This window comes from Cibotium barometz, chromosome 30, assembly GCF_041138505.1.
Source record: "Cibotium barometz isolate CiBa-2024 chromosome 30, ASM4113850v1, whole genome shotgun sequence".
NCBI lineage: Eukaryota > Viridiplantae > Streptophyta > Polypodiopsida > Cyatheales > Cibotiaceae > Cibotium > Cibotium barometz.
Window position 1 is genome coordinate 33,671,778 of NC_141075.1, and position 25,999 is coordinate 33,697,776.

Consider the following 25,999-nt stretch of genomic DNA (forward strand, 5'->3'; position numbering starts at 1 on the left):
GTCCTCTTCACTCATACATGTAGCCACGTCTTGTCACACTCTTCTAAAGTCGTCCCATACCTCTTTTGTACGCATGACTAAAGCCTCTGAGTTCACATTGGCATAACCTATGTATGGCATTGCTAGTCAGACCACGCTCATGCATGCTATCACTGAGCATTGGGTGGTTAATTAGGCTCATGAGAGTCAGCATGACCAACTGCATCATTGAGTGGATTCAGTGTTTGAGGAGGGGTGTTAAAAAATATGGCAAACACCTTCACTAAAATGATGTGTAGGGCACATACCTTGTAACTAGCACTATGCACTAAAGTCATAGATTATGGGCAAATGGATACAAAGGTTATTATACAATCTTACCATGATGTAAAAGAGTCATTTAGGAGCTCAACATCAGCCAAAGGGGTCGTGATCCCTTGATTAGGTAGCATTGGTGTGATTAGCAAGATTCTAGGGTTGGTGGTCACTTTTAGGTGCTTGAATCTAGGAGGGAAGGTGGAGATGATTTAGATGATGATTAACACCTAATCTTGAGCTTAATCCTCATGTACTTCAGCCTATATAAAGAGGCTCTCATCTATTGAAATCAACACATTTTTATTGCCCCTCACTTATGTTGTCATTATGCTCATCATTATGCTAATTACTTCTTGATTAGTAGCTTAACTTCATCTTCTTCATTTCTATTCAACTATGCAATGGAGCTAGTGTTTGATCCTCCTTAGAATGGTTTTTAACACTTCCAAGGCATGACGGTAGCTCCTTATGCATATTGGGTGCTACTAGCTTGCACTAGTAGGGGCTTCCACTGCATGATGGGTGCTATGTAGGCTTGTTGGTAGCTTCCAAGGCATGCACTAGTAGCTCCTTAAGTATGTTGGGTGCTATTGGCATACACTAGGAGCTTCCAGTGCATGTCTTGTGCTACCTAGGCATGGCAATAGCTTCTAATTCATGGTGGTAGATTCCAAGGCATGTCGGTAGCTTAGAATCCATGCCGGGTAGCTACCTAAGCATGTCAATATCTTCCAAGGCATGCCAATATAGCTACCTAAGCATCTCGATATCTTTCAAGGCATGCTAGAAGCTACCTAGGCATACTAGTATCAACATGCATTGGTAGCTCATAATGCATGATGCTGGGTAGTTATCTAAGCATGTCCATATCTTCCAATGCATGCCGATAGATTCCAAGGAATATCAGTGGCTACCTAAGCATGTTGGTAGTTTTCAAGGCATGCCCATAGCTACCTAGGCATGCCGGAAGCTACTGACATGCACCAGTAGCTCCTAATGCATGCCGGGTGCTAGTGGCATGCAGTAGGATCTTCCAATGCATGCTGAGTAGCTACCTAAGCATGCATATATATGCTTTATGGATGCATAAGAGTTTTACCTTGTTTATGTCTATGCATGGTTAGATGGAAAATAACTTACAGAAAGCATGATATTACACATGAAGGAGAAGTAGATATCCTAATAATCTTTGTAAGTATATTGCCTCAAACTAAATCTTATCTTTTAAGAAAAGAAGATTACCTTAAACAACAACATAAAATCAATGTTCTTTTGTTTTTATGTCTATAACTTGAAGCAGTGGACCCTCTCCCTATGTAAGATGAATATGATTTTACATTACAACAGTGTTTGTGGAAGCTCTCTTTGAAAGGGTGTAAGATGAAGGATGGATTGTTATTTGTGGAGGCCATACTAGGTAAGCATGGCCAATAAGTCCATTAATAAAACCATAACCTCTTTGTTTTTTAAAAACTTATTTTCACTTGTGTTAGTTTTATTGTATTTTAGGATTATGCTACTACAAACCATGGTGTAAATGTGAAAGCAAGAAGTAACAAAAATGTGAGAGAACAGTGTGGATATGCAAGGGACAATAATAATTGAAATGCATGAGATGTGGACCCCTTAATGCAGCCCCTATCTCCATAGATTTTTAGTTTGCTTTATTTTGTATATGACCTTTTGAGCTCATAAACTTATGTAATTTTGCCAAGTACTGTAATAGAATTATGACATTTGCCATGTATGAATTGTAATTATCTTTTTTTTTTTGTATTTGTAAAGTTTTACATTATATATGACGATGATGATGAGTATGACTTGAACTTGATGTATTGAAGAAGTTTCATTAGGCGAAATATGGACTCTCATTTTTGCTCCTTAAGGATTTTGCACACCTCCTCTCTCTAGAAAAATGGGCTCATGGTAAAAATTTTGCAAATCAATTCAAAAGTTGGCAGAGATTACACATTTGGAATCTACTCATGGAGACCTTTCCAATGATATATAGCATGATGGGAAATTTTGATTATTCAAGAAGTCCCCAAATCATCACCAATTTGGGGACTTCTTGAATAATCAAAATTTCCCATCATGCTATATATCATTACAAATGTCTCTATGAGTAGATTCCAAATGTGGAATCTCTGCCAAATTTTGATTTGATTTGCAAAAATTTCACCATGAGCCCATTTTTCTAGAGAGAGGAGGTGTGGAAACCCCTAAGGGGCAAAAATGAGAGTCCATATTTCGCCTAATGTACTTTATGTGTATCAAAAACCAAAAAGCTAAGGTAGACTAGGGAGTCCTATGATGACTCCCCATTCGCCCGAGCGTCTTTTTAACAGGTTAGTGGATCGCTGCTAAACCACAAAAATGCAATGCTTTTTTTGTTGCGAAGCAACAATCCCGCTAGCAACAAAATAGGCCCGATATCTCCATGTCCTTGTAGTTATAAAAGTGCTCCTATTTTTGCTGCTAGACCCTCATTCTGTTGTAGTGTTAGTATCATCCATCTTAGCTTAGCTTATCACTAATCATATTGATTAACTCACCCTCACCATAGCCATGCACAAATATGGGATACCGATGTTTCTCAACATGGTATCAAAGCCTCGCCTCTCCCCATAGCCTTCTTATGTTACCTCTTCCTTGCATCAATCTTCCTTGCATCAATCTCCCCATAGCCTTCTTATGTTACCTCTTCCTTGCATCAATCTCACAAATGGGGAGTCCTATGATGACTCCCCATTCCCCGGAGCTTCTTTTTAACAGGTTAGTGGATCGCTGCTAAACCACAAAAATGCAATGCTTTTTTTGTTACGAAGCAACAATCCCGCTAGCAACAAAATAGGCCCGATATCTCCATGTCCTTGTAGTTATAAAAGTGCTCCTATTTTTGCTGCTAGACCCTCATTCTGTTGTAGTGTTAGTATCATCCATCTTAGCTTAGCTTATCACTAATCATATTGATTAACTCACCCTCACCATAGCCATGCACAAATATGGGATACCGATGTTTCTCAACATGGTATCAAAGCCTCGCCTCTCCCCATAGCCTTCTTATGTTACCTCTTCCTTGCATCAATCTCACTAATTATCATTATCAGCTCATAATAATAACCTTATCTTCAAGTTAGAAAAGAGACTCAGATTTGCGAGTGCTAATTCTCTCTCTACAACTCACATTGCAAGAGATCTTTCCCACAAGAAGAAATTTCTCCTACACCATCCATTTGTCAAATTTTGCCCATAATTTGCAATTCAGGCCACTAGTTTACGGAGCCTTGTTCTACCTATCCTTGCACCCGTCTTCCAAACAACTCTAGGGGGATCTTCCTCACCCCGAGGTGGCCATAGAGTCTAGAAATCCTTCTCAAATTCACAAAGAGCAATCCACACTTCCCCTCAATGCTTTAAATCATCATCCAAGGGGTCCACACTCCAAATCTTAGATGATTTGAGCTACTTTAGTAATTGCGGAGGAGCAAAAAACCAATAATGCTTATGTTTAAATTTATGCCGATGCTGAGGGGTATTAAGCTAGTTTTTCAACTTAAGTCTTTTCTTTTCATCAAGGAAAACACATATATGTAAGAATCCCCATACAAATCCCTTTGGATTTGCTTAATTGAATCCTCCAAGATTCAACCTTTTGAATCACTATGATAAGTATCTAATCACTATCATTAAGGATTAATTTATACAAATTGAACCAAATTAATGTCAAAATTAGAAAATTGAGATATAAATCTACTATGAGAAGCCATCTCGTCCATTTTCATTGCTCAATGTGAGTGATTTTTCATCATATATGTTTCACATTAAGCACCAATTTTGCATTTAATCACTTGGAGCAGCTTGAAATCATCATTGCAAGAAAATCCAAAGCACATTGCCAATCTTGTATGATAGTAGACATTGCCAGTGAAGCAAAACACAAGCTCATTTGGTAAAATCTTCTCAAATGGCAAGCAATTTGCACCTCAAAGCATCATTGGGGAAGGATAAATCCTTGGAAAATCAAACATGGAAAAATACATGTGCACAAAGCATCAAACCACTAACAAAAATCATCAAGCACAAGTGGCAAAGAAAAAGTCTACACCAAGGGCACAATGAAGAAGACAACGCCAAAAGATAGACACGAAGATTCCAAGTAAGCTACAACATTGAACAACAAAGGAGCTATCAACCACTACCAACCACTACCCTAACCTAGTCAATTAATTATTGTAATCCACCAAATAAGTAGGCAACTCTATGTGTCTTTAAGCACGCTTTACCACAACAACAAAGGAGCTACCAACCACTACCCTAACCTAGTCAATTAAATTTTTGTAATCCACCAAATAAGTAGGCAACTCTATGTGTCTTTAAGCACGCTTTACCACCTAAAAGTAGCCAAAGAGAGAACCTAGCGAAAGGGATACAAATGTAAAACTCCTAACCACTTGAGAGTATCTAGTCAAGCATAGTAGGAGGAGATATCCATGTCCAAGTCCAAATGTCAATCCACCTACCACCACCTACATTAAGGGGAGACGAAGTATTTGTAAAACTTGCATGTGACCACCTTGCAGTAGCCTAAGAATATGGCACTAAGGGGAGGTTTTGAGAAATGTGGTACTATTGAGCAGGTAGGGAGTGAGTATGAGTAAGCCCAAAAAAGTACCATACCTAGCAAGAAGCCACATGAGCTGTAATGCTCCTTGCATTATAAGCTTGAGGACTTGTAAGACTATTGTTGATTCTCCACCCAACAAGATCCCAAATGCACCCTACGCTCATGGTTATATAGGCCCTAATGGTGCATGACCTTCCAGCTAGCCCCTTGACCCTTCATTGGCAAACTGTGCCTTTTCACTAGCCGATGTCATTTAGGGTCCATTTGGGATTCGGTTGGGTGGAGAATCAAAGCACTAATCTTGCAAGTCTTAAAGCTTATAATGCAAGAAGCATTACATAAGCAAGATGGAATTATCCTATAAAGTGAGCCCAAGGCATCTCTTGTACCACCTCATATAAAAGGGGTTTTTTTCAACCAATGAAATATGAAGCAAGCTCTCAAGTCTCTTTATGAGTACAAATCTCAATCTTGTAACCTAATTGTGCTTGAGTCTAAAGTTTAACTAGTTTATTTTATTCATATCATTATGATTACACTTATGTATCATCAACCTTAGCTTAGCTTAGCACTAATCATATTATAATTAGCGTAAGATTAATTTACCCTTACCATAGCCATGCACATATCTGGGAAACCCATGTTTATGAACAAGGTAGGAGTAGGCCTAGTTTCGCATACATTCTTCAACATGGATTTGGTTAATGTGGTTATTGTGAAAGACATAATAAAAAAGAAACATGGCAGTCGATTCTTGAGAAGAGGACAATAGTTCAAGCTCCTATTCAAGTGAATTTTATAGTATATCTTATTTTCTTTTATCTTTTTTAACAAAATTATAGTTCTCTCCGTAATTCTTTTATCTTTTTTAACAAAATTATAGTTCTCTCCATAATTGTTTTCCTTATCTATTTATTTATAATGATGATCAGTAGCATGATGACAACGATGATAATGATGATGAGCTTGAGGATGAAGATGGATATTGTTATCAGATCTATATCTTCATAATGTGTTCTTGGTCCTAATGATTTATACTTAAATTCAATTAACAATATTTGGTGCCAAATGGGGGAGTTTAAATTACTCCCAATCTTGCATAGTTTTTTTTTATTACATGATTATAAACATGAATATAATGTGGCCCAGCTCTCCGAACCCACAAAGCCTCATTGTCAAGAGTGTCTTCAACCATGAAAATGCAGTTATTTGTATCTCTAGGTTCTTTGCTTTCTTTGTAGATAAAAATGCATCTATACTCTCCCTATTTCTTGTAAGGTATGAAGTACATAACATAGACTACATTATTACTACATTGGGATCTTTCCAAAATAACACCAACCAAGAGATATGTGACATTCTCTACATTGATTGGGAAGAATAGTGCAAAATCAAGAACCACCTACCTTATGGACCCACATATTTTGGATAAAGTCGATGTATTTTATAGTCATTCCTTACCTAAAATGTTTATCTTAATAGTTGGGATTAGAAAGATTATTTTCTAGGTAGCTACACCAACTTGATAATCAACTATTAGAATTTTAAAAATAGAAACTAGCATGGTTAAGTTGCTAGATTTTTTATCTATATAAGAGCATGATGTTCAACTTATGTAAGAACTACATTAGTGTTTTTTCCTTGCCATTAGCATCGGCATCCTCACAAGAGAAACATCTAAGAATGTCATTCTTACGTCTTCTATAAAGAGTTCTGGCACACATTTTGATCTATGATGGCTTCATTGTAATGCATCATGCCTACTCGATATAAAAGTGACTCAGTATCATGAGCGAGAGATATTTGAATAAGTAGTAGGCCATGATGAATGGGATCTAAAATTGGATAAGAAGATATGCACTGGATCAAAATCACTCATGTACTATTCAATGCCAATTCGAGAACACTTAAGCCTTGTAAGATAGAAAGAAGGAGAGGAAGAATGCAAAGGTCTTACCGGCTTACACCTCTAGCCACTCTTGGTAGAGCTACCCTCTGTAGTAGTGGAGAGCCACGGTCCTCAACCTTGCCTCCTTTTTTGCATGCATGCATGCAAAGAATGAGAGAAACCATACAAGAAACTTCAACCACAAGAGCAAGAAAAACTCAATTATGAAATGCATGTACATTGCTCAACCAACAAGTAATGTTCGAGGGCCCAATAAGCTAGTCTAGGTGATTTTTCTAGTCTAAGTATATCATTTTCGACTCTATTTTGGCACTAAACAAGTCCTAATCTTAGAGATTTACCATAATAATTTTACATGAAGCGCATTGTGTAGCATAAAAAATTTGGCTCGAAGGTGCTCCCATGTGTTGGAATAATGTTAGACAATATGGTTAACATACCCCCTCCTTGATCATGATTGCTTTCTCAAAATTGGCATTGAATATCAATGAGAGGCTAGTGGTAGAAGCCGCTCAAGTTCTAGTAGACATCGAAGAGCAGAACCTCATGTATTGGGTGGTTCACTGGAAAGCCTTGTAGGATGTCTAGAAGGCTATTTCAAACATATCAAGTGAATGTGAGTATTAGCCAGTCTTGCATCCATTGTACTCGCTTGTAGTAGTCAAGTATCTAGTGAAGAGTTGTGTCGTTGTTAATGTCAAAGGCCATGCTGCCCTAGAGAGTGGGACTTCATATACTACATGGTCGGTGGAAGCCTTCGTAGGATGTCTAGGAGGTTGTTTCAAACATGTAAAGAGAATGTGAGCATTCCCTATCCTTTCATCCTTTGTACTCACTTGTAATACTCAAATAGTCGGCAAAGAGTCATTCCCTTGTTGATGTTGAAGTCATGCCTTAGATACCTTCATCAAACATATGCCATTCTCTAAATTCCACGAGAGCTATGATGAGCCAAAAAATTAATAGGGGTATCTAGGGGAAATTGAACTATAGCTTTGGGTTCTAGCTTACACCTAGGTTGTTTGTAATGTTAAGTTGCTTGTTGTAGATCTTCTTCAGGTTATTCTTCACATAGGTTTAAATTTTTGAATATCAAGGGTCCTACATAGGTTCAATTTTTTATCTTATGTCTCTCTTTACATTATTTATACTTCTTTCTTATCTTACTCCCTTCTACACTATTTATACTTCTTTCTTATCTTACTCCATGTGATTCGATTGAATTCCCCTAGGTCTCCATATTGTCTTGAAAACCTAAGGGGCAAAATTGGTGTAATCTAGAAATTTTCTTTAAATTTTTATACCATGTTTGCTATTGAGTGATGCCCATTAATATTATAATCAAAATTGAGGGATGGAATATAAAATCATAACTTTTAGTTAAAAAATGGGTTATTAATCTTACTTGGGTTCTTTTCCACCCATTCTGGCCTCTTCTAGGTATTGGGCATTTGACTCTTGCATATTGTTTGTGCCGATCATGTTAAACAAGGTACAAGGTCTTACATGAGTGGAAATATTGAAATGTTTTGTGAGACGATGATATTCTCATAGGATAGCCTTGATAAAGGTGACCTACAAGAATATTGAAATGTTTTGTGAGACGATGATATTCTCATAGGATAGCCTTGATAAAGGTGACCTACACCATGAACCCTCCATGACAATTAAAAATGGTCGTGTGATCTTTTTGGTCACTCAGCAATAATATGTTTTTTTCCCCTCTAAAATACTCCATTAAAATCTTAGGTGCATAATATGTTACTTATGATATTCTGCATGTATATTGATGTGGCCAAGTATTGAGTTTGCCATTGTAGTATATAATACTATTATTCTACTCCCCTTATTATAACTTCACTATTTAGTTCTCATTTTATATGTTGTTTGACACTGTGTTAGGAAAAAATATAAGATAAAATTTGTATTTTGTAAGGGTTGTGAAGCATGCCCCTTAGGTAGACTTTGTTGATCCTTAGCAAAGGCTTCTTAGAATTAAAAGATGTGTCCTTATGCCTTCAAATTAGTCTTTTTTCACCTCCCCTTTCTTGTTCAGTGCATGTGATGTATATAAAAAAACAAAAAAGGCACTCTTCTTCCTTCTTTTGTTCACATGCATGCACACCTCCTTTCATGCATGTGAAGAAGAAGATGAAGAGTCATGTATGGCTTCTTTGTTCATGTCTTCCTTCTCTTCTACCTCCTACTTCTTCTTTATTGCATGCATGCAAAGATGACAAAGATGTGAAAGCATGTGTATGGCTTCTTTGTCCTCTTCTTCATGTGCATGTCTCATTCTAATTCTTTCTTCTCCTTCTTCACATATAAGTGAAGAAGAACAAACGAAATAGCAAGCATGCATGTGTTACCTTGTTTTTCTTCCTCTCATTCTAATTCATTCTTCTTCTTGTTCACATACAAGTGAAGAAGAACATATTGACGAGTAAGCATACGTATGTTGCCTTCATTCTCTTCCTCCTTTTTGACTTTCTTGTGAAGAAGAAAAATATTGTATAGCACATCACAATTTTTTTCCTTCCTTTATATAGATTTTTTAATGATTTTATACATTCTATAGCTTTTTTTCTCTTTTCATTTACCTTGCTAATTGCCAATGCATTCGTGAGTATGCTTATCAGACATGGTCCTTATTATAAGATTAGATAAGCTTTTTCATGTGCCCACTTTAAGTAAAAGGAAAACTAAAGGAAAAAGAAGCTATTATGTTTCTTCTTCTTCTTCTTCTCCAAGCCTCCTTTAACATCTATTATAAAAAGAGATTAATGAAACGATCATTACATGTTTCTTCATTATATGGTTCTTCATGATTCTCATTGAGAGACTTAGTATATTTATCTTTCTTTATGTAGACAATATCTTTGAATACTAATAACTGGAGTATGAGATTCAAAGGTAGTCAACCTTCTTTCTTGATTAAATCATGACCCACAAAACAAAGTGCTTCTTCATGAGAAAGATTCAAAGGTAGACAACCTTGTTACTCTCTATTGAACTCTTGAATGGCCACACACTAATCTCCTTGCATGAAAGTTTGTCTAAGATTATGCATAAATATGTTATATAGTCACCATCCATTCTATCCACCTAAGTCCTAGTGAGTCAGCTCTATATACTTGCTTTACTGACCTAGGACACATGGCTTCTCCCAAATATCTAAGTTTGTATGGTGTAAAAATGTTTAAATCTAATGTAAATATAAATGGGAGAGAAAAAGGCAAACAAAATTAAATGATGTACATGGCCTCGCTTTTTGGTGAGAGAATTTTAAATAGATTGTTGTGAATTTGTGTCTATTATCTTGTTAAGCTATTTTCTAATTAAGTTTTTAAGATCTTGAAGTTGTAAATCTGTTTCCTAATTATTAAGTTTTCCTGATCTCGTTTTTGAAAAAAAATTATTTGCATGATCCTCCCTAATTTCCTCAAATTGTAGGACTCCGGCTATGAACGAAGAACCAAAATCCAAGTCTAGAAGAACATATAGTTGCTATGAATAGAAATTTCATAAACCCTATACCTTCATCTCAAAGCCATCGAGATTTCTCACCAAAATTTTACCCAACTTTGTTCCCCTAGAGTTTATATGGTTTTTGTGCAGTAGTAGATTCAAATAAGGTTTAGTAAGGGGCAAAAAAAATGTACCGTGGGGTATGGCCACTTGGCGTGGGCTGTCCACCAGTCTTTCAAGACGTGTGTTGTGGCTCCGGGTAGCTTACCAGCACGCCTCTTCCTCAGAATCTCCTCACGCACGTCCTTGAGCTTTGGTTCATATTCCTGCAGGCGGGCGAAAGAAAGTCATATTAATAATCAACTCATTTCTGCACATACTACTACTGTCAACACAAATCCAATACTACTACTGTTTTGGGCTTTGCCTTCTTTAGCTCGTTCTTTAGCTCTCTTCGAACATGGTCAAGAAGCGATTTCTCGATATCACGAGGAAGAAAATCATCGATCCCTAAGCGCCCCGAGCCTTTGTAACTAATCAAATCACTATCAATATCACTTTCTTTCTCGTCTTCAGGCATCATGTATCCATGTCCTGGTCCAACAGATACACCTGCATGAATAATAAGGTTTAAAAAATTAACCTGAGTTGAAAAGATTAGCATTGCTAAAAGGTCAACCTCAACCTTAGCGTTCTACAGGTCCTTCAACTTCCAATGGTACGATAACGGGAGGCTCATATACATGTAGCCTAACCTATTACCATCTACTTACCGGTGAGGTTGTAGAGTGCCTGCTCGATTTCCAAGCATGCAGAGATGGCCTTGGAGGCCTGTATGCCGATGTGTTCTTGAAGCTGCTGTTTGAACGACTGCAACAATAGAATGTAATTCACCTGTTTAAGAAACAACACTTTCAGAGGCATCATCTGCATGCACCCAAAGGTGACGGAAATGTAGAGTATGCTTTGTGCTCCCAAAAGTAGTTTCATTTAGCCTTCCAGAGCAGCCTGATTCAACATTAAAGCGATGATGTATGTTCTAAAGACTCACTTAACCTTTCAAATTAGCCATCATGTTATATACTACTAGTAGTTATATCATATAACTAGTAGTATATAACATGATGTATGCTAGTTGTCATATTCTAAAGCCTTATTTAACCTTTCAAATTAGCCATGATGTTACATACTACTAGTTATATCATATAACAACATTTGTAATATGCTTGACCCACATAGTGCAAATGACTACTTCCATGGGACACATATTGGATTTCACAGAAATAAATAGAATCACGAGTTGAGGTAAGACCTCACAATCTAGTGGGTAGGGTGGAACTTTTGCTAACCTATGAGAAAGTGTGCCAATAAAAATGGCTCAGCATTCTTATCATGTACAAGCTAGAAAGAAAGTTTGAACATGTTTAGTTTTCCAACATTATGTTATTGAAGTATCTTTCTTTGAAGCGTCCTTATGATAAAAACAAAGCTTGCACATGTTATATCTTTGCACATGAAGCTAATGAGGTATCATTGTTTGATATATATATATATATATATATAGTGCAATGAAACTTTATCGTACTGTAACCAAACTTGTAATAAGCACACTAGAAGTTTAATGTCAACCTTAATCATAAAAATTATGCTGCCCATCGCTTGATAAGGTTTCTCTCGAAGTACTCTTCGTTTTCTCTAAAACTTTGCCCAAATAAGCTATATTTCAAGGGAAAAATATGCTTTAGTTAACATAGTTTATATATTTCAAACATTTTATTAAGGGAAAACAACTTTTTTTCCAACAAAAAAAAACTTAATATACATAGTGTGTGTAATATAAATTTACTTTTAAAAATTTTGATTCAAATTATATACTGAAAAAGGAATATACATATTTTATTTTTTTTCTTTTTAAATTTAGCAATTGAGAATATGGTTCATCGTTTTATGTAGAACTCTAGTATTATGTTATATATAGACACTATAGTTGTAGTCAAACTTGATCTTTTCGTATCTCTCTCGAGTCTCTTTCATAGAAATATATTTTTCTTAGAAGTTAGACAACATGATTTATCATAAAGGTTTAGACAGAAGAGGTAGAGCCGCAATAGGGAGGGATTCATGACACTAAAGAGTACATAGGATAACATATGAACTCAACATAAGGGGATATGCTTTGGAAATTTTTGATGGAGAAGGGATTTCTAATTCAAAAAAAAAAGTTTTTATAAAAGTGGTAGTTTTATCATCTCAATAAGGGGTTTATCATCTCCAAAATGGGTATAGCTATAGTACAAAAAGGGGTGTAGTATCTCTAAAATGGGTGTGTCTAAAGTATTAAAAATAAATTTTTTGGTTTTGAATTGCAAGATTTTAACACTGTACAAATTGGGCATGCTATATAGATAAATAAAATAGCTGATTTCTATAACTTAATTGATCATGCGCAGAAATCATGCCACTAAACATAGACCAAGAATAAGATTGATATTACAAGCCCGCATACTTTATCACTAGCGAGACCAAAAAAAGGTATGACAAAAATCTAGAATATTGAAAAGAGATGGTAAGGCTGATGATTTATTACATATCACATCAAGTAAGATGAGATGTTGTAGATGAGTCAATTAAAAGACCGTAAAAGAGAAATATATTTTTGGCAGTCCATGACATTTGCATAATAGATTAGTGCCAATTGTGGGCTTTAGGCTACTGGTTTGAGCTTTGAAAGCATCAAAAATAGGCCGTGGGCTCAGATGGGGACCCCATACCGTCCCTTAGATACACATGCTTGGTTGGTGTGTGCGTCATGTAAGTGAGGATTAACAAACCCACATGTAAGGTTTTGTGTTGTATGCACTCTTGTACCTCATTTGTGACAAAACAAGTCGGAAAAAAATCAGCAAATTGAAGGGCAAGTTGAATGTGAGCTTGGTTTACATCGCATGGTCATTGATGAATAAACATACACTCTACATGAGGTTCCCTCAGAGGGGCTTCTGTGTGGGGTATGTCTCACTAGCTTGTCATAAATATTTATAAGGGTGGTAATGCTTTGTGGTACTTAAGTGTGTCTGTGTGTGTATGTGTGTGTATATGTCTAATAATGCGGGTGAGACATAACCTAAGCAGAGGATGGGTATAGATGACAAGAATTTAATAGTTATGCTTCTCCAAATTTAGGCTTAAATATAGCTATTATCATACTCAAGTAAAGAAGAATGCATTCATAACATATATACATACATACATACATATGTATGTGGGTGTGTGTATATATATATATAAAGACACGCACATCATATTATTTTGGTGACATTGCATACTTTCCAAGGTTTAATAAAAAATACATGTACATGCATGTATGCATTTCTTTTTTTACATATTTATAGACACACATATATATGTATGCATGTATATATATAAATAAATACATGTACAAGTATATATATATATATATATATATAACATATACATACAAACAAATATATATATATATTTGTCTATGTGTGTGTGTGTCTCCATATGTTTATGTATGTATGTATGTATAGATACATATGTACATACATACATATATGCATATACATACATACATACATACATATATGGATGTATATGTATATATATGTGCGTGTATATACATACACATACATACATATATATGTATGTATGCATATTGTGTGTGTGTACATATACATATGCACATATACGTATTTTTGTATTTGTATGCGTGTATATATGTATAAATATATATAGATATATGTACATACATATAAGGTATACCACACACATACATATATAAAAATACATATGTGTGCATATGTATATATACACACGTATGTATGTATACATACACTACACACACATATATATATATGCACATACTATATATACATACGTACGTACACACACATACATATCTAATAATATGTATATGTGCATATGTATATTTATGCACACATACATACATATATATGTGTGTGTGTGCACATATATACACACACACATATATGTGTGTATGTGTATATATATACATATATATATATATATATATATATATGTGGATATATAGATATATATATATATATCATATAGATACATATATATATATATGTGTGTGTCCGTATACATGCATGTGTGTATGTTTGTACATAGACACACACCATGTTATTTTGGTGACATTACATACTTTCCACGGTTTAGTGAAAAAAACTATACATCAGCATGCATCACGAGGAGGAGGAAGAGGGAGGGAGAAGACTTCTGGGTCTCTCACACTACAAACATGTGTAAGTGTAAGACTTGTGCACGCAGGGGCATGTGTGTATATAGATACAATTATGTGTGTACATATATCTGTATCTATATATATATATCTATATATCTATATATATATATATACACACACATTAGTCATGTTATTTGGTACTGTCGAATATCAAATGTATACATACAACACATGTACATATATCTATGTATGTTGCATGTATACATCCACACATTAGTCATGTTATTCGGGTGATCGTGCCTACTGTCGAACATCAAATGAAAAAAACGAGCATATGGGTGTGTATACCCGTGTATGTGCATGTGTGTTTATTTTGGGGCTTAAAGATTCAAGGGTTTCTGGTGGCTTAGCACTCTGTTTGTTTAATTTTGGAGTTTACTGTCTTCAATAATTACGAAAAACTAAGACGATGAGAGTAATGACGTTTTGTCTATTTTTGCCTAAGATACAATTGAAATGTAGGTGACGGCCTTAGGCATTGAAATGTTGACACAATGCATATAACAAGGTATAGATTATGTATCAACGCAAGGAATTCATGCAGGAGGCTTGATGTATTGTGAAGGGCAAATTTATGGTAACTGATAATTTGACTCGGGTTATAGGTAAGGTTGAATTGAAGATGATCAGCAAGTAACGTGTTTCGTAAGTCGTATCGTAGAAGTAACTCGTACTGTAGAGGCTGAAGTCTGAGAGGGAAGTCTATGAGAGAACATATCTCTAAAGTAGCACTTTAGATGGAGAGCCGGAAGTCTTAAATGCAGGCGGAGAAGACCTTCCGGAATGCGTGCCATTATGGGGAATCTACTTTGGAAAAGATTTGACTAGTGATTCAGTACTTGTACCTTAGAAGCAAAAGAAGAATAGATCATAGCTATAAGTGTGTCGGCTCCATGGAGATTTGCCTAGATATGCGCAGTCCGGCCATTGCGGCAAACTAAGCTCTGCTAGGGTACAAGAAGATTCTACTCCAAACATACGTCCCGATGACCTTGGATATGCATTATTTACAGCTAACGTCTGTATCTGATCTTTCTTTTCTCTCTTAATTACAATTACAATTACAATTAGTGTCTCCAGTAGATTAAATACAGCTTAATTCGAAAGTTAGATACCATGTTTGTCAGAAAATACAGTAGGACAAGCACCGATTTACTTGCAGAAAATGCTTACCATGAATTGATTGAGCTCTTCTTTGTCGTGGGCGGATGCGCCGAAGATGCTTAATTGGTGGCTAGCTGAGGCGAGGTATTTCGTTGGAATGTGGTGACCATTAGCTAAAGTAGATTCAATGGTGTGATAGTGGTCGACCGGAGTGGCGACCCGCAGACATGCAACATGGGCGGCCAGCAGCTGCTCGTATAGAGGGTGGGCAACGATTCGCGCTTTCAGACAGGCCGACGGAAACAACAGGTCCTCATATCCACCCCTATAAGCCGGACTCCTCCCAGCAGAAGAGGAGCCGGCGGCGGCCGCCTGTTCTTCTTCAAAAGCCACATCCACCTGCTTGCTATGATACATGATGGTTTGTTTGAAGCTTGCCTGCGTTTTCTGTGTGATCTCGAGTGAAGAGCACGAATGAAAATTATTGTTGTTGATGCTTATTGATGCTAATTATCATTGTTCATTGGATGATAATATGGCAATATCAGTAAGTGGAGGAATCTAGAGTGATGCCAACAGTCTGCCAGCACCCACAACAGCATAAAATATTATATATTGCCAGTCTTTTTCCTTACTTTTGCTAACAGTAATAGTGTTCTGGGAAGAGAGGTACTCCTCATCCACACAACACTAGTGTTCTTGAATCTTTTCCCCTCTATAGGCTATGGCTGCTTTCTTGTCCCTCTGCCCCTTCTTTTTCTTTTTCATCAGACGATGATCACGAGCCAAGTTGCAGATGACGAGGTTCCTTTGTATGGTTAGAAGCTGTGGGAAGTTGGAACGCTCAAGAACCTCTTTCTATGTTGTATTTTCCCAATGTGGATGCTGTCTTGCTCCCGCAGCCTGCAGCAAACACAACAGCCCGTGGGCATTTTGTTAGACTCCTAGATTTAGATTTGGTAGAAGGTTGAAGTAATACTAGTGCCCCCTGGTCCTACTATAGCTGCTAGGCTAGAACAGTGGCAAAACAAAGCCACTATTCTAGCCTAACAGCTAGTACGAAAGCAAATCACATGCTACTTGAATACAGCACTCTGTTTAGTCATTTAAACTCACCTTCCCCAGTAGGGAGCCACGGTGCACTGTTCAATGCAATGGCCTTCGCACTAATACCACTGTATCTCAAATTTCAATGCCTCTAACTTTGACTTAAAATTTTCACTCGTTTACCATGCATATTCTCTATATGCTTCAGCAACTGAGATTTTGGCACACTGTGTAACAAAGAATCCCATCCGACCCCCTCCCCCGCCAGCATTCCTACTTCAGCACCCAGTTTTAGATAGTGCTGTATTCTCTCGTCGGGGGGGGGGGGGGGCGGGGGACGCGTACACTCGTAAGGCTGAGAAAGAAAAAGCATGGTGGGTGCAGGACAGTGAACTGAGAAAGCAGTAAAAAAGCAAGGCCCCTCTCCAAGACTGAAGTGACTACATGGACTCGCGGCAGCTGTGAAGGTAAAAAATTAAAAGCAAGGCATTTGGACAAGACTGGAGTGACTATTTGCATGTAGTGCCTTGTACTGTAGCCTGTAGGTGGTAGATAAAGGGCAAATGTAAACTCCGACAAGGGCAGTTGGCCTGTGGTCCACTGCTGTAGCCCGAATATTACTAGCAGCTTGGGGTGGCCTACAAGGGAAAAGGGAATTAGTAAAGCTGAGTATTCATAGAACGAAGCTTGACCAGAGCTAGGTAAAGGGAAAAAACAACTGGTAGAAGAATGTTTGGGAAAGAGAGAGAGAGAGAGGAAGTAGAAGTGTTTTTGGATAATTTGCTAACAGGAGGAGGAGAGTCATGGCACATGCACAAATGAGAATTCTGCCAAGGCTCAGCAGAGTAGACGTCATATACAGAATGGGTAGTAGACAGAGAGAGACACACAGAAAGAGACAGAGACAGAGAGACACAGAGAGAGAGAGAGAGAGAGGGAGAGGGAGAGAGGGAGAGAGAGACTGCGTGGGACCCGTTACCAGATGATCAAGGACAGGGTGATGTGAAAGACCGGCGCGGCCACCGCGCTGCCGAGCGCAGCCGGCGTTTGCTACGCCGTCTACCCGTGTAATACGTAGTACGTACTACGTCCACCGCTGCCCTCTTTCTACAGGCCCGCGTGCCAATATCACGAGTCGCGACTCTCTTCTCTTTTGCAAACAACTTCATACCATCGATCTTCACAATCTGCCTCGACTCTCGCCGTTTGAACTTTCAAATTTTCAAATCCGTATCATCTGACATAAAGACTTCTAAATTTATCTCATTACCGCACGTCCTCCCCGTTCGAATAAAAATATCACCCCAAAAAGTGGAAAACCTTAATGTACAAATTGTGAAATTATTTATAAAGGAAAATCTTGTTGTTCTATAACTTCTCAAAATCTAGAGGTATCTTACCTTAAAATTATAAATTTGAAGGTATTTTTTCCAAATGTACAGGTGTAAACTACACTAAACTCGGGTTTTTTTTCAAACACTATTTCGAACTCTTCTAAATCTAAAGTTCATAGGTCCTTGAACCTTCACAAACCATCCCCGCCACCCACAAGGATGATTTTTTACATGCTCGGTCAAATGACAGGTTTAGTAGAAATAGTGCTTCATGTTTTCACACTTCACCTTATTTTTTATGGTCATTAAAAAAAGTGGCTATCTTTTAAAGTCAGAAAGCCTTAAAAATAAGCATGACGCTCGTCGAAAAGTAACCTTGCCCCCTTGCAGAATCCACATATTCTTGGTCTTATCCTCTTGCCTGCCCAATCTTGTTCTAGGGCAATATCCTCCATCCATATCTCCGCCTATGGATTTTCTGCCTGCAATCCAATTCCACCTACATGTTTGATGTGTACAGGCCCTTATTTGGCATTATATAGACAACACATCTTGAATGTGTTGAAATTATTAGATTGCCTCATCCTTAATCCATTATTAGTAGACATTTCCAAAATATTAAATGATTGTACATAGCCCACCTTTGAACATAACTTCTATTCACATATCAAAAAATAATAAGTGTAAGATAGAACAACGTTCTTCCCTCAAGAAGGATCCTTATTGAGTCAAAATAAAGCGTACACACATTGTTACAACCGTAAAGAGATGAAACATGGTACAATGGGCTCTCATGTGAGGTCCGAAATCCAAAAAAGAACACAAGGAGGTGAGTACTCTCTCTCCAACTAGCCACTCTCAAAAGGAGGCTACATTGGGTTGAGAGTGGGAGGATGGAAGGGAAGGAACACCACACAAGGGGCCTTTGATTATTAATATGCAACCTAAGATGAGAGTAAGAGATGTGATTTTACTTTACATTAAAGACTTTTGGTAGCTAGTTTTTCTTTTATACACTTGATGAGTATTATTCTTTATACTTAACAAGCAAATGCCTATTACAATGATACTTTATACTTAACAAGCAAATGCCTATTACAATGATTCTTTTTTTTGGGGAACAATGATTATATATATTGATATTAACAAAATGTTCCCTTTACAAAATGTTCCCTTTACAAAAAGTTTTCTTCTCTTACTGACACATCCCTTCTCTTAATTACGTCAAGTAGGGACTTTGAAGCCAATAGACGACAACAAAATTCAAAAAGCATTCGTTTCACTATTGAGGTCCTAGCTTTCATCTTCCTAGACAAAGAAACACTACCCCCATGAAATGTGATACCCTAGTTACATACAATCATGGCCTCATAAGTGTAGCCCTTTATAGATTGCTTCTCCAAAACCTCCCCTCTTATCCAAAATTTCACCACTAGCGTTGTCCCCAAAGGGGTTCTCAATGAATGCCACAAAAGTATAGACTTGCTACTTCACTTTCAAGTTCCACCTCTTTGTTTTTGGCCCAAATTTTGGTTGCCTTTCTCTTTTGGAAGTAGTCTAACCTCTTCTTCCATCGGATCCAATTCTTTCCATCCCACTAGTGATCAATCCCAATAGTCATTCAATCTTCTTAGACTTCTATTGTTCAACTTCTTAGCTAAGGTAAAGTGTAGAAGGGCCAAATGAGGAGCGAACTTATGACTCCACCATAACCCCAGGCTAAAAGTGACTCTAGAGCAGCCCCATCCCAAAACACCAACCCAAACACTTCCTTTCGTTTGCCACATAGACACTTACAAAAAGGAGAGCTTATAATTCTCAGAGGAGCATAAGATAGCAACTTATCTTTCCGACTTAAACTCAGCCATCTACCTTTTTACAAGGACATGAGAGTCTTCCACTAGTTCCCTTACTCGCTTGGCCCATATCTCCTTTTGGTGGTGTAAACACTTGCGGGGGTACATAGCTTTCCTAGATATAGCATGAGTGGATAGATATAAGATGTCAATGCTCCTTCACTCTTGGGCATGCTCAGCTTATCCCAGACAAGCCAGGCTGTAACTTTCCTAGTGCTCCTCCCATTTCTCCCACACAAAGTCCCTTACAGGCCCCATAATCTTAACATTTACGAAGATCCAAAATTGAGCTTTAAACATGATGTATGAATTTAAAAGAACATTATAGATAGTTGCTCTGTCATGAAAGGGAACCCTAACCCCCTCCCATTTCTTTAACTTCAAGATAAATCTCTCTGGGCCCAGTGAGTCAGCTACTTGTTTGCCACCTCCACACCAAATGGAACTCCCAGGTGTCTAATTATTTCCCCCCTCCTAATTACCTCACACCCCCATCTCTCCAGTTCAAAGTCATTTTCTCCAGTCAGACCTATGATCTTGGATTGGGGGAGGGGGGGGTTCACTCTTAAATATGTAAGCGTACCAAGTGGGTCCAACAAAAGGAATTTTTAAAATCCCCTTTTTACACATTTTTTACATACAAAAGGGTACCATTTAAAGGGGTTATTAACAAGTTGAATAGAAAAAGGGTGTGTTTTATTCATGAAACATTCACAGATAAGGGATTTTTAAAGTAGGCCGCCTTGAATGCACGTGATACAGAGGGTTTACATATAGCGAACCCCTCGAGGATCTTGGACTTATGTATATTGCCATCTAGACCCAGAGGCCTCAACAAATTCCTATATAATGGATAACACTTGTCTCATATATGTCATAATCTACCCTCAGAAAGAGAAATGAGTCATCAGCAAAGCATTGGATAACCAATTGCACAACTTCTCAGCTTTAGTCTAGTCACGCTTCCTTTTCCACAAGCATCCTCAAGGGCCACTATGAGGGGATGGGAGGCAATAGCAAACAATAAGATCATGGACCTCCTCACCTCAAATTCCCCAACTCTTCCTCCAATTAATAGTAGTTTTTAGAGTGACCACCCATGGTGAGGGTATAAATACAGGTAGCCATCTTGTATCCAAAGCCCAACCTTTCCATTACCCTTGCCACAAATGACCAATGAATCTTATCATAGGTTCTCTCCAAGTCAAGATGTAGTAATATGCATTTTTGATGTCTTGTGGCCAGATCTCTTCCTAGAATAGCTGCAAATATGTTGTCATATATATATCTGTTTAATAAAGCTATATTGTTTCCTAGATATAACATCTTGTTGGAAAGGAGTAATCCTCAAGGCAATGACTTTGGCCGAAATTTTGTATACCTTAGTTAGCAAGGTGATACGTCTCCAATGATTAAATATGTTCCATGCAGCCTGTTTGGGAATAAGTTTCACCACTCCCACCTTCAAATATTTATTCAGATTACGAGTATTGAAAGCCTCTTTGCATATATTCCATACTAGCTCCTTCGATGAGGGCCAAAAAGTACTAAATAATTCTATAGGTAGCACGTCCCAACCAAGGGACTTCTCTTTCCCCATCTTTTGTAGGGCTAGCCACCCACAGCATTCATCTAAGTCCACCTCTCTCCAACCATCTAGCCTTATCTACATCCACCCGTTGGTTGATCAATCCTAAAAGATTGTTCTTAGCTTGGAATATTTTTTTTAATAGTCTTGTTTCAGGCTTAATGTAGATCTGAAGAACTCCACCCACCTCCTGGGGCCACTTGGTCAATCTCCCCTAGTCCTTGCCTATTTTCATCCTTAATGAGCCCCACCACTTCTTTATTGCCTTTATCTTTGCTAATCTAAAAAGGTATCTATGAGGTTTTTTTTTGTTGCAACAAGCTTTCTATCTCTCACTAGCAAGCTTGTCATCTCTTCACTTTTTAGGCATGTCTGTCACCTAGCATAGATATTAACATCTTTGTTAGTCCATTTCCCAACTTCCTTTTTCCTCTAAAGAGACATTAGGGAAAATTTGGACTCACGTTTGGGCCTTTTAAGCTCTTTGAGATTCTAGGGAATATTCCATAAGGACCAATGAGGGTGAGGCTTCCGTTACGAAACTTTTGGGGTTACTTTTTGGTAGGGAGGCGATAAATTGAGCACAAAAACTCCAAACTTGTTGGAGATTGGTGCGTTAGAATCCTCTCATCAAGATCTTTTCAATGATATGTTACATGATATAGTTTTGAGGTACTATGGATAGAGTTATCCCACGATCCCCTTTTTCATAATAGAATGATGACTTGGCATTTCTTAGAGGGCCCAAAAATGAGTCCACATTTTTCCTAATGCTCCAGCTGTTCACCCCATCTCCTCATGTCATGTCTTCTCTCATCGGCCCTCCATTTCCCAACTCTTCCGATGATGACCTACATATTATTCGCAAAGGATCTCCATGGTGATGGCACGGAAGCGGTAAAGCTGTTTACGCCTTTATAGAGTGCCACACTTCCACACACGCATGCAAACACACCAGAACACCAGACCAAAGAGCATGAACAAGACTTATATTTCAGAAAAGACCTTCATCTTTACAGAATTGGATATCCAAGATATCCTCAGAACTAGCTTTATCTTGCATCCACTCGCAATCAGTCCACTCCAGCTCCTAGTCGCTCCAAATCTATTCAGTCTCTTGCTTCTCTGCAGCTGACCTCTTCGTTCTCTGCTCTGCACCTCAGCTGAAGACCACTCTCTCCTACACCACCAGCACACTGCCAGTCCTCAAAAGCAAAAAAACACAACTACACCTCTGAACCTTCCTCTCTCTGGTTGCTAACCACACCTCACTAGAGAAGCATCCTTTCAATTGCTGTCAACACCTGCAGCTAGCCCAACATCTAGAGCCTTGCACAATCTCTTCAGCTTCTTCGCTTCACATAGGTGGCCCCCACGCGGCCCACACCAGCCCTACATAGACCACCCGCCAGCTCTACTGCTGCACCCAGCTCCTTCTCGCTTTTCGTCTGTCCACAATCAGCACCTTCCAGCCCATCCTTTGTCTCCACATCAAACTTCACCTCAGCTCTGCAGAATTACCACAGAGTGTGTGCAGCTGCCAGTCTCTACTACTAGGAGGTCTCCTTTCACAAGACCACCTTCTTACAAGGCCTGCGCCTCTAAAGCGCCTCCGCTACTCACAGGCGTCAACCTCACACTAAACAGCCACGGTTGACAACTCGCCTCCCTCTCGCTCTTCACAAGGTGGCCCACTGTCCCTTTACACATGTGGGCTGCACTCCACCGCTCCTTTTCTCTGTCTCCCTCACTTCAGCAAGGCGGTCCACTGGTCCCCAGCGCCTCTGCACTTCAGACTCTTCGCTCGATGATCCGGGCGCCTTCAGCTAGCGCCAACACCAGCCTACGCATGTTCCCTTCACACCAGGCGGGTCACCTACGTCGGCTGTCTTCACACCTCTGCCCAACAGCTTGCCTCCACGCACTAGAGCCGCCCTCTATGCAGTTCTTCGTCCAACCGTCGCCAGCCTTTTCACAATCACCTTTGCGCCTCCTCACCTGTACTGCCTCCCTACAGCAACGATACCCGCCAGCCCTACTGCAAGACGGCTAGCTTTTCTTTACGTCTGCAGCAGCAGTACTTCACACAGGCTGCGCTCCACTTCACTGCCTTCCCCTTCACATGATCCCCCGGGCTTCTTCACACGGTGGCCCTCTAGACTCTCCACTCTCCGCCAACTTCCAGAAGATGCGCTAGCAGCCATTCAAAGCTCCACGCAGCTGGCCACGTTCATCCTTATCTTTATTTTATTTATTTTGAAAAATGGCCACCATGCTATTCCTTTTCACACCAAGTCCAAGGCAACCTTGGCCCTTTTCACCTTTTTCTGCCCATGCTCTCCACCAACTTCAATTATTGCAACCTCGAGTGCCCGTTGTACTTGGGACGCACACACATTCAAGGCCAAGTAGCTGATACCACCTTCAGAGCAGACTACGCTCCGGACAAGCTGTGCTTCCAGAATTTCATCATTTCTCCTGCGCATACACTTCCGTCAAAGCCCCTAGCTTGATTGCTACATCCACGACGCCCACACTGTGTCAATGGGTGCTCCCATGACTTTACCACAACACGAACAACACTCACATACACATGTACAAGTTGAGTTTGAGGTTCCCCAAAAACTTCACACATATTTAGCAACCCCCTTTTTCTGCTGAGACATTTATGTCCAGCAGCAGCTGCACAAACAGAAACCACTTATCCTCCTGGATCAAACAGAAATCTCGGTGCATCTACCTTCCAATCCTTCAAGCATTTTTCTCTATCAAACAACCATTGATGCACCTTATCATGATCTTCCGCTTTCAGCAACCCCCTGGGCCTACTGTACACTTCCTCCTCCATACCAGCTTACATAACCTTGTGATGGAGACAACCACTCCTCACCTCTACTCCCCTCTGACACATCTGAGTCCCACTCATAATCATATACCGAAACAACAAACATCTGATCATCAACTCCCCTCTCTTGGTCATCCAATTTACAACCCACATCATTGGCTTCCAACCCTTCCTCTGGACTAACTGCCAGACTCGAACTATAACCAAGCCACTCATCCATATGCTGAGCATCAACATGTGGTGTATCCACCATAAACCCATTTTCCTTCAACCCATCAACATCACACACAGCAACTTCATGCATTGTAGACTCATCATTGTCACTTCCCTGTAGTTTCTCCAGCTTCAAGACCATTGGCGATCCTTCAAGATTCTCCACATCTTGCACAGGCATCCCTACCAAGTCTAAGCTCCCCAAACTCCCAGGCAAAGCATCTTGGTCCCCCTGACCAACAACAATAGCCTCACATGCATCCTCACCACTGACAACCGACTCATTCTCTTGGGCATGACAAGGAACACACACCTTTTGATCAGCAACCGCACCTGCGAAATCTATCACACCATCATCCAAAGTAGCATCCAACTCATCATCAGTCACACCATCACTCCCTTCCTGCATAACTGGTATGCAAGCATTTGTTTTCTTCTTCAATGAAGCCAACTCCAATAGATCATCCAATGCATTATCAAGAACATAGTTCAGCTCATCATCCACACTCTCACAAGCTGCAATATCCAACTCATCACCCAGATCATCCATACATACTCCATCCATAGTATCTTCATTAGTAACACCTTGATCATCACTCTCTACCTTGACTGGCTGAAGTACTGGCACCTGCAAGTCATCACTCTCTACCTTGACTGGCTGAAGTACTGGCACCTGCAAGTCATTACTCTTTTCTGAATCAAAGAGATCATCCAAGTCATATCCTTGACTGGCTGAAGTATTGGCACCTGCAAGTCATTACTCTTTTCTGAATCAAGGAGATCATCCAAGTCATATCCATACTCAAACACATCAGGCTCCTCAGCACTAACATCACTTTCACAATCCACAGCACCATTAATAACCTCATCCTCCTCCTCCTCACCTTCTGAAAGCTCTTCAGGGGGCTGATTCCAAAAACCTCATCCTTCTTCATTTCCAACAGGCTAATTTGTCCCATACCCTGCTCTGCAAATGTGATCTTAAGGGCTTCACAAACATTGGGCTGAATTGCTTCCTTCACCTGCATATTAGGGCCCATCACCTTATCACTCATTCCCAAAGACAATTGATATATGCCACCATTAGCTTTGGTTGGTCTCTCACATTGCGGACTGATATGACCCCAGTCACCACAATTGCGGCATTGCACATCACTCGGATACCTTCTCCCTCTTCCAATATCTGCTAAATTTCCTTCAGAACCAGATGATGCATCAATCTTCCTTCCCATATCACTTATGCTTCTTCCTCTTCCTACAGTCTCTATCCAATTCAAGCTTAAAGACTTCATGAGCTCCACTGCATCATGAACCTCCCTCTTCAAAGAATCCTCCTGTTTAGGAACAACAGCAGCTTTTCTTCCAGGATGCATACTCTCAATCTCTGGCACCTTCACAAACCTCTTTGGCTCTTCCTACATTT

The 25,999-nt window shown here is 39.0% G+C and overlaps 1 protein-coding gene across 1 annotated transcript in view; it reads right to left on the reverse strand.

Moving 5' to 3' along the window:
• Positions 1-16,241, reverse strand: part of LOC147621405 (homeobox protein HD1-like) — a 35,274-nt gene extending 19,033 nt beyond the window's left edge. The window contains exons 1-4 of the mRNA XM_086824152.1: positions 15,763-16,241; positions 11,075-11,195; positions 10,729-10,913; positions 10,496-10,627 (exon numbers count right to left, since the gene is read on the reverse strand). Of these exons, the coding sequence (XP_086680278.1) occupies positions 10,496-10,627; positions 10,729-10,913; positions 11,075-11,195; positions 15,763-16,110 (786 nt within the window). The 5' untranslated portion in view covers positions 16,111-16,241. The remainder of the gene's footprint in view (positions 1-10,495; positions 10,628-10,728; positions 10,914-11,074; positions 11,196-15,762) is intronic.
• Between the last annotated feature and the right edge of the window lie 9,758 nt (positions 16,242-25,999).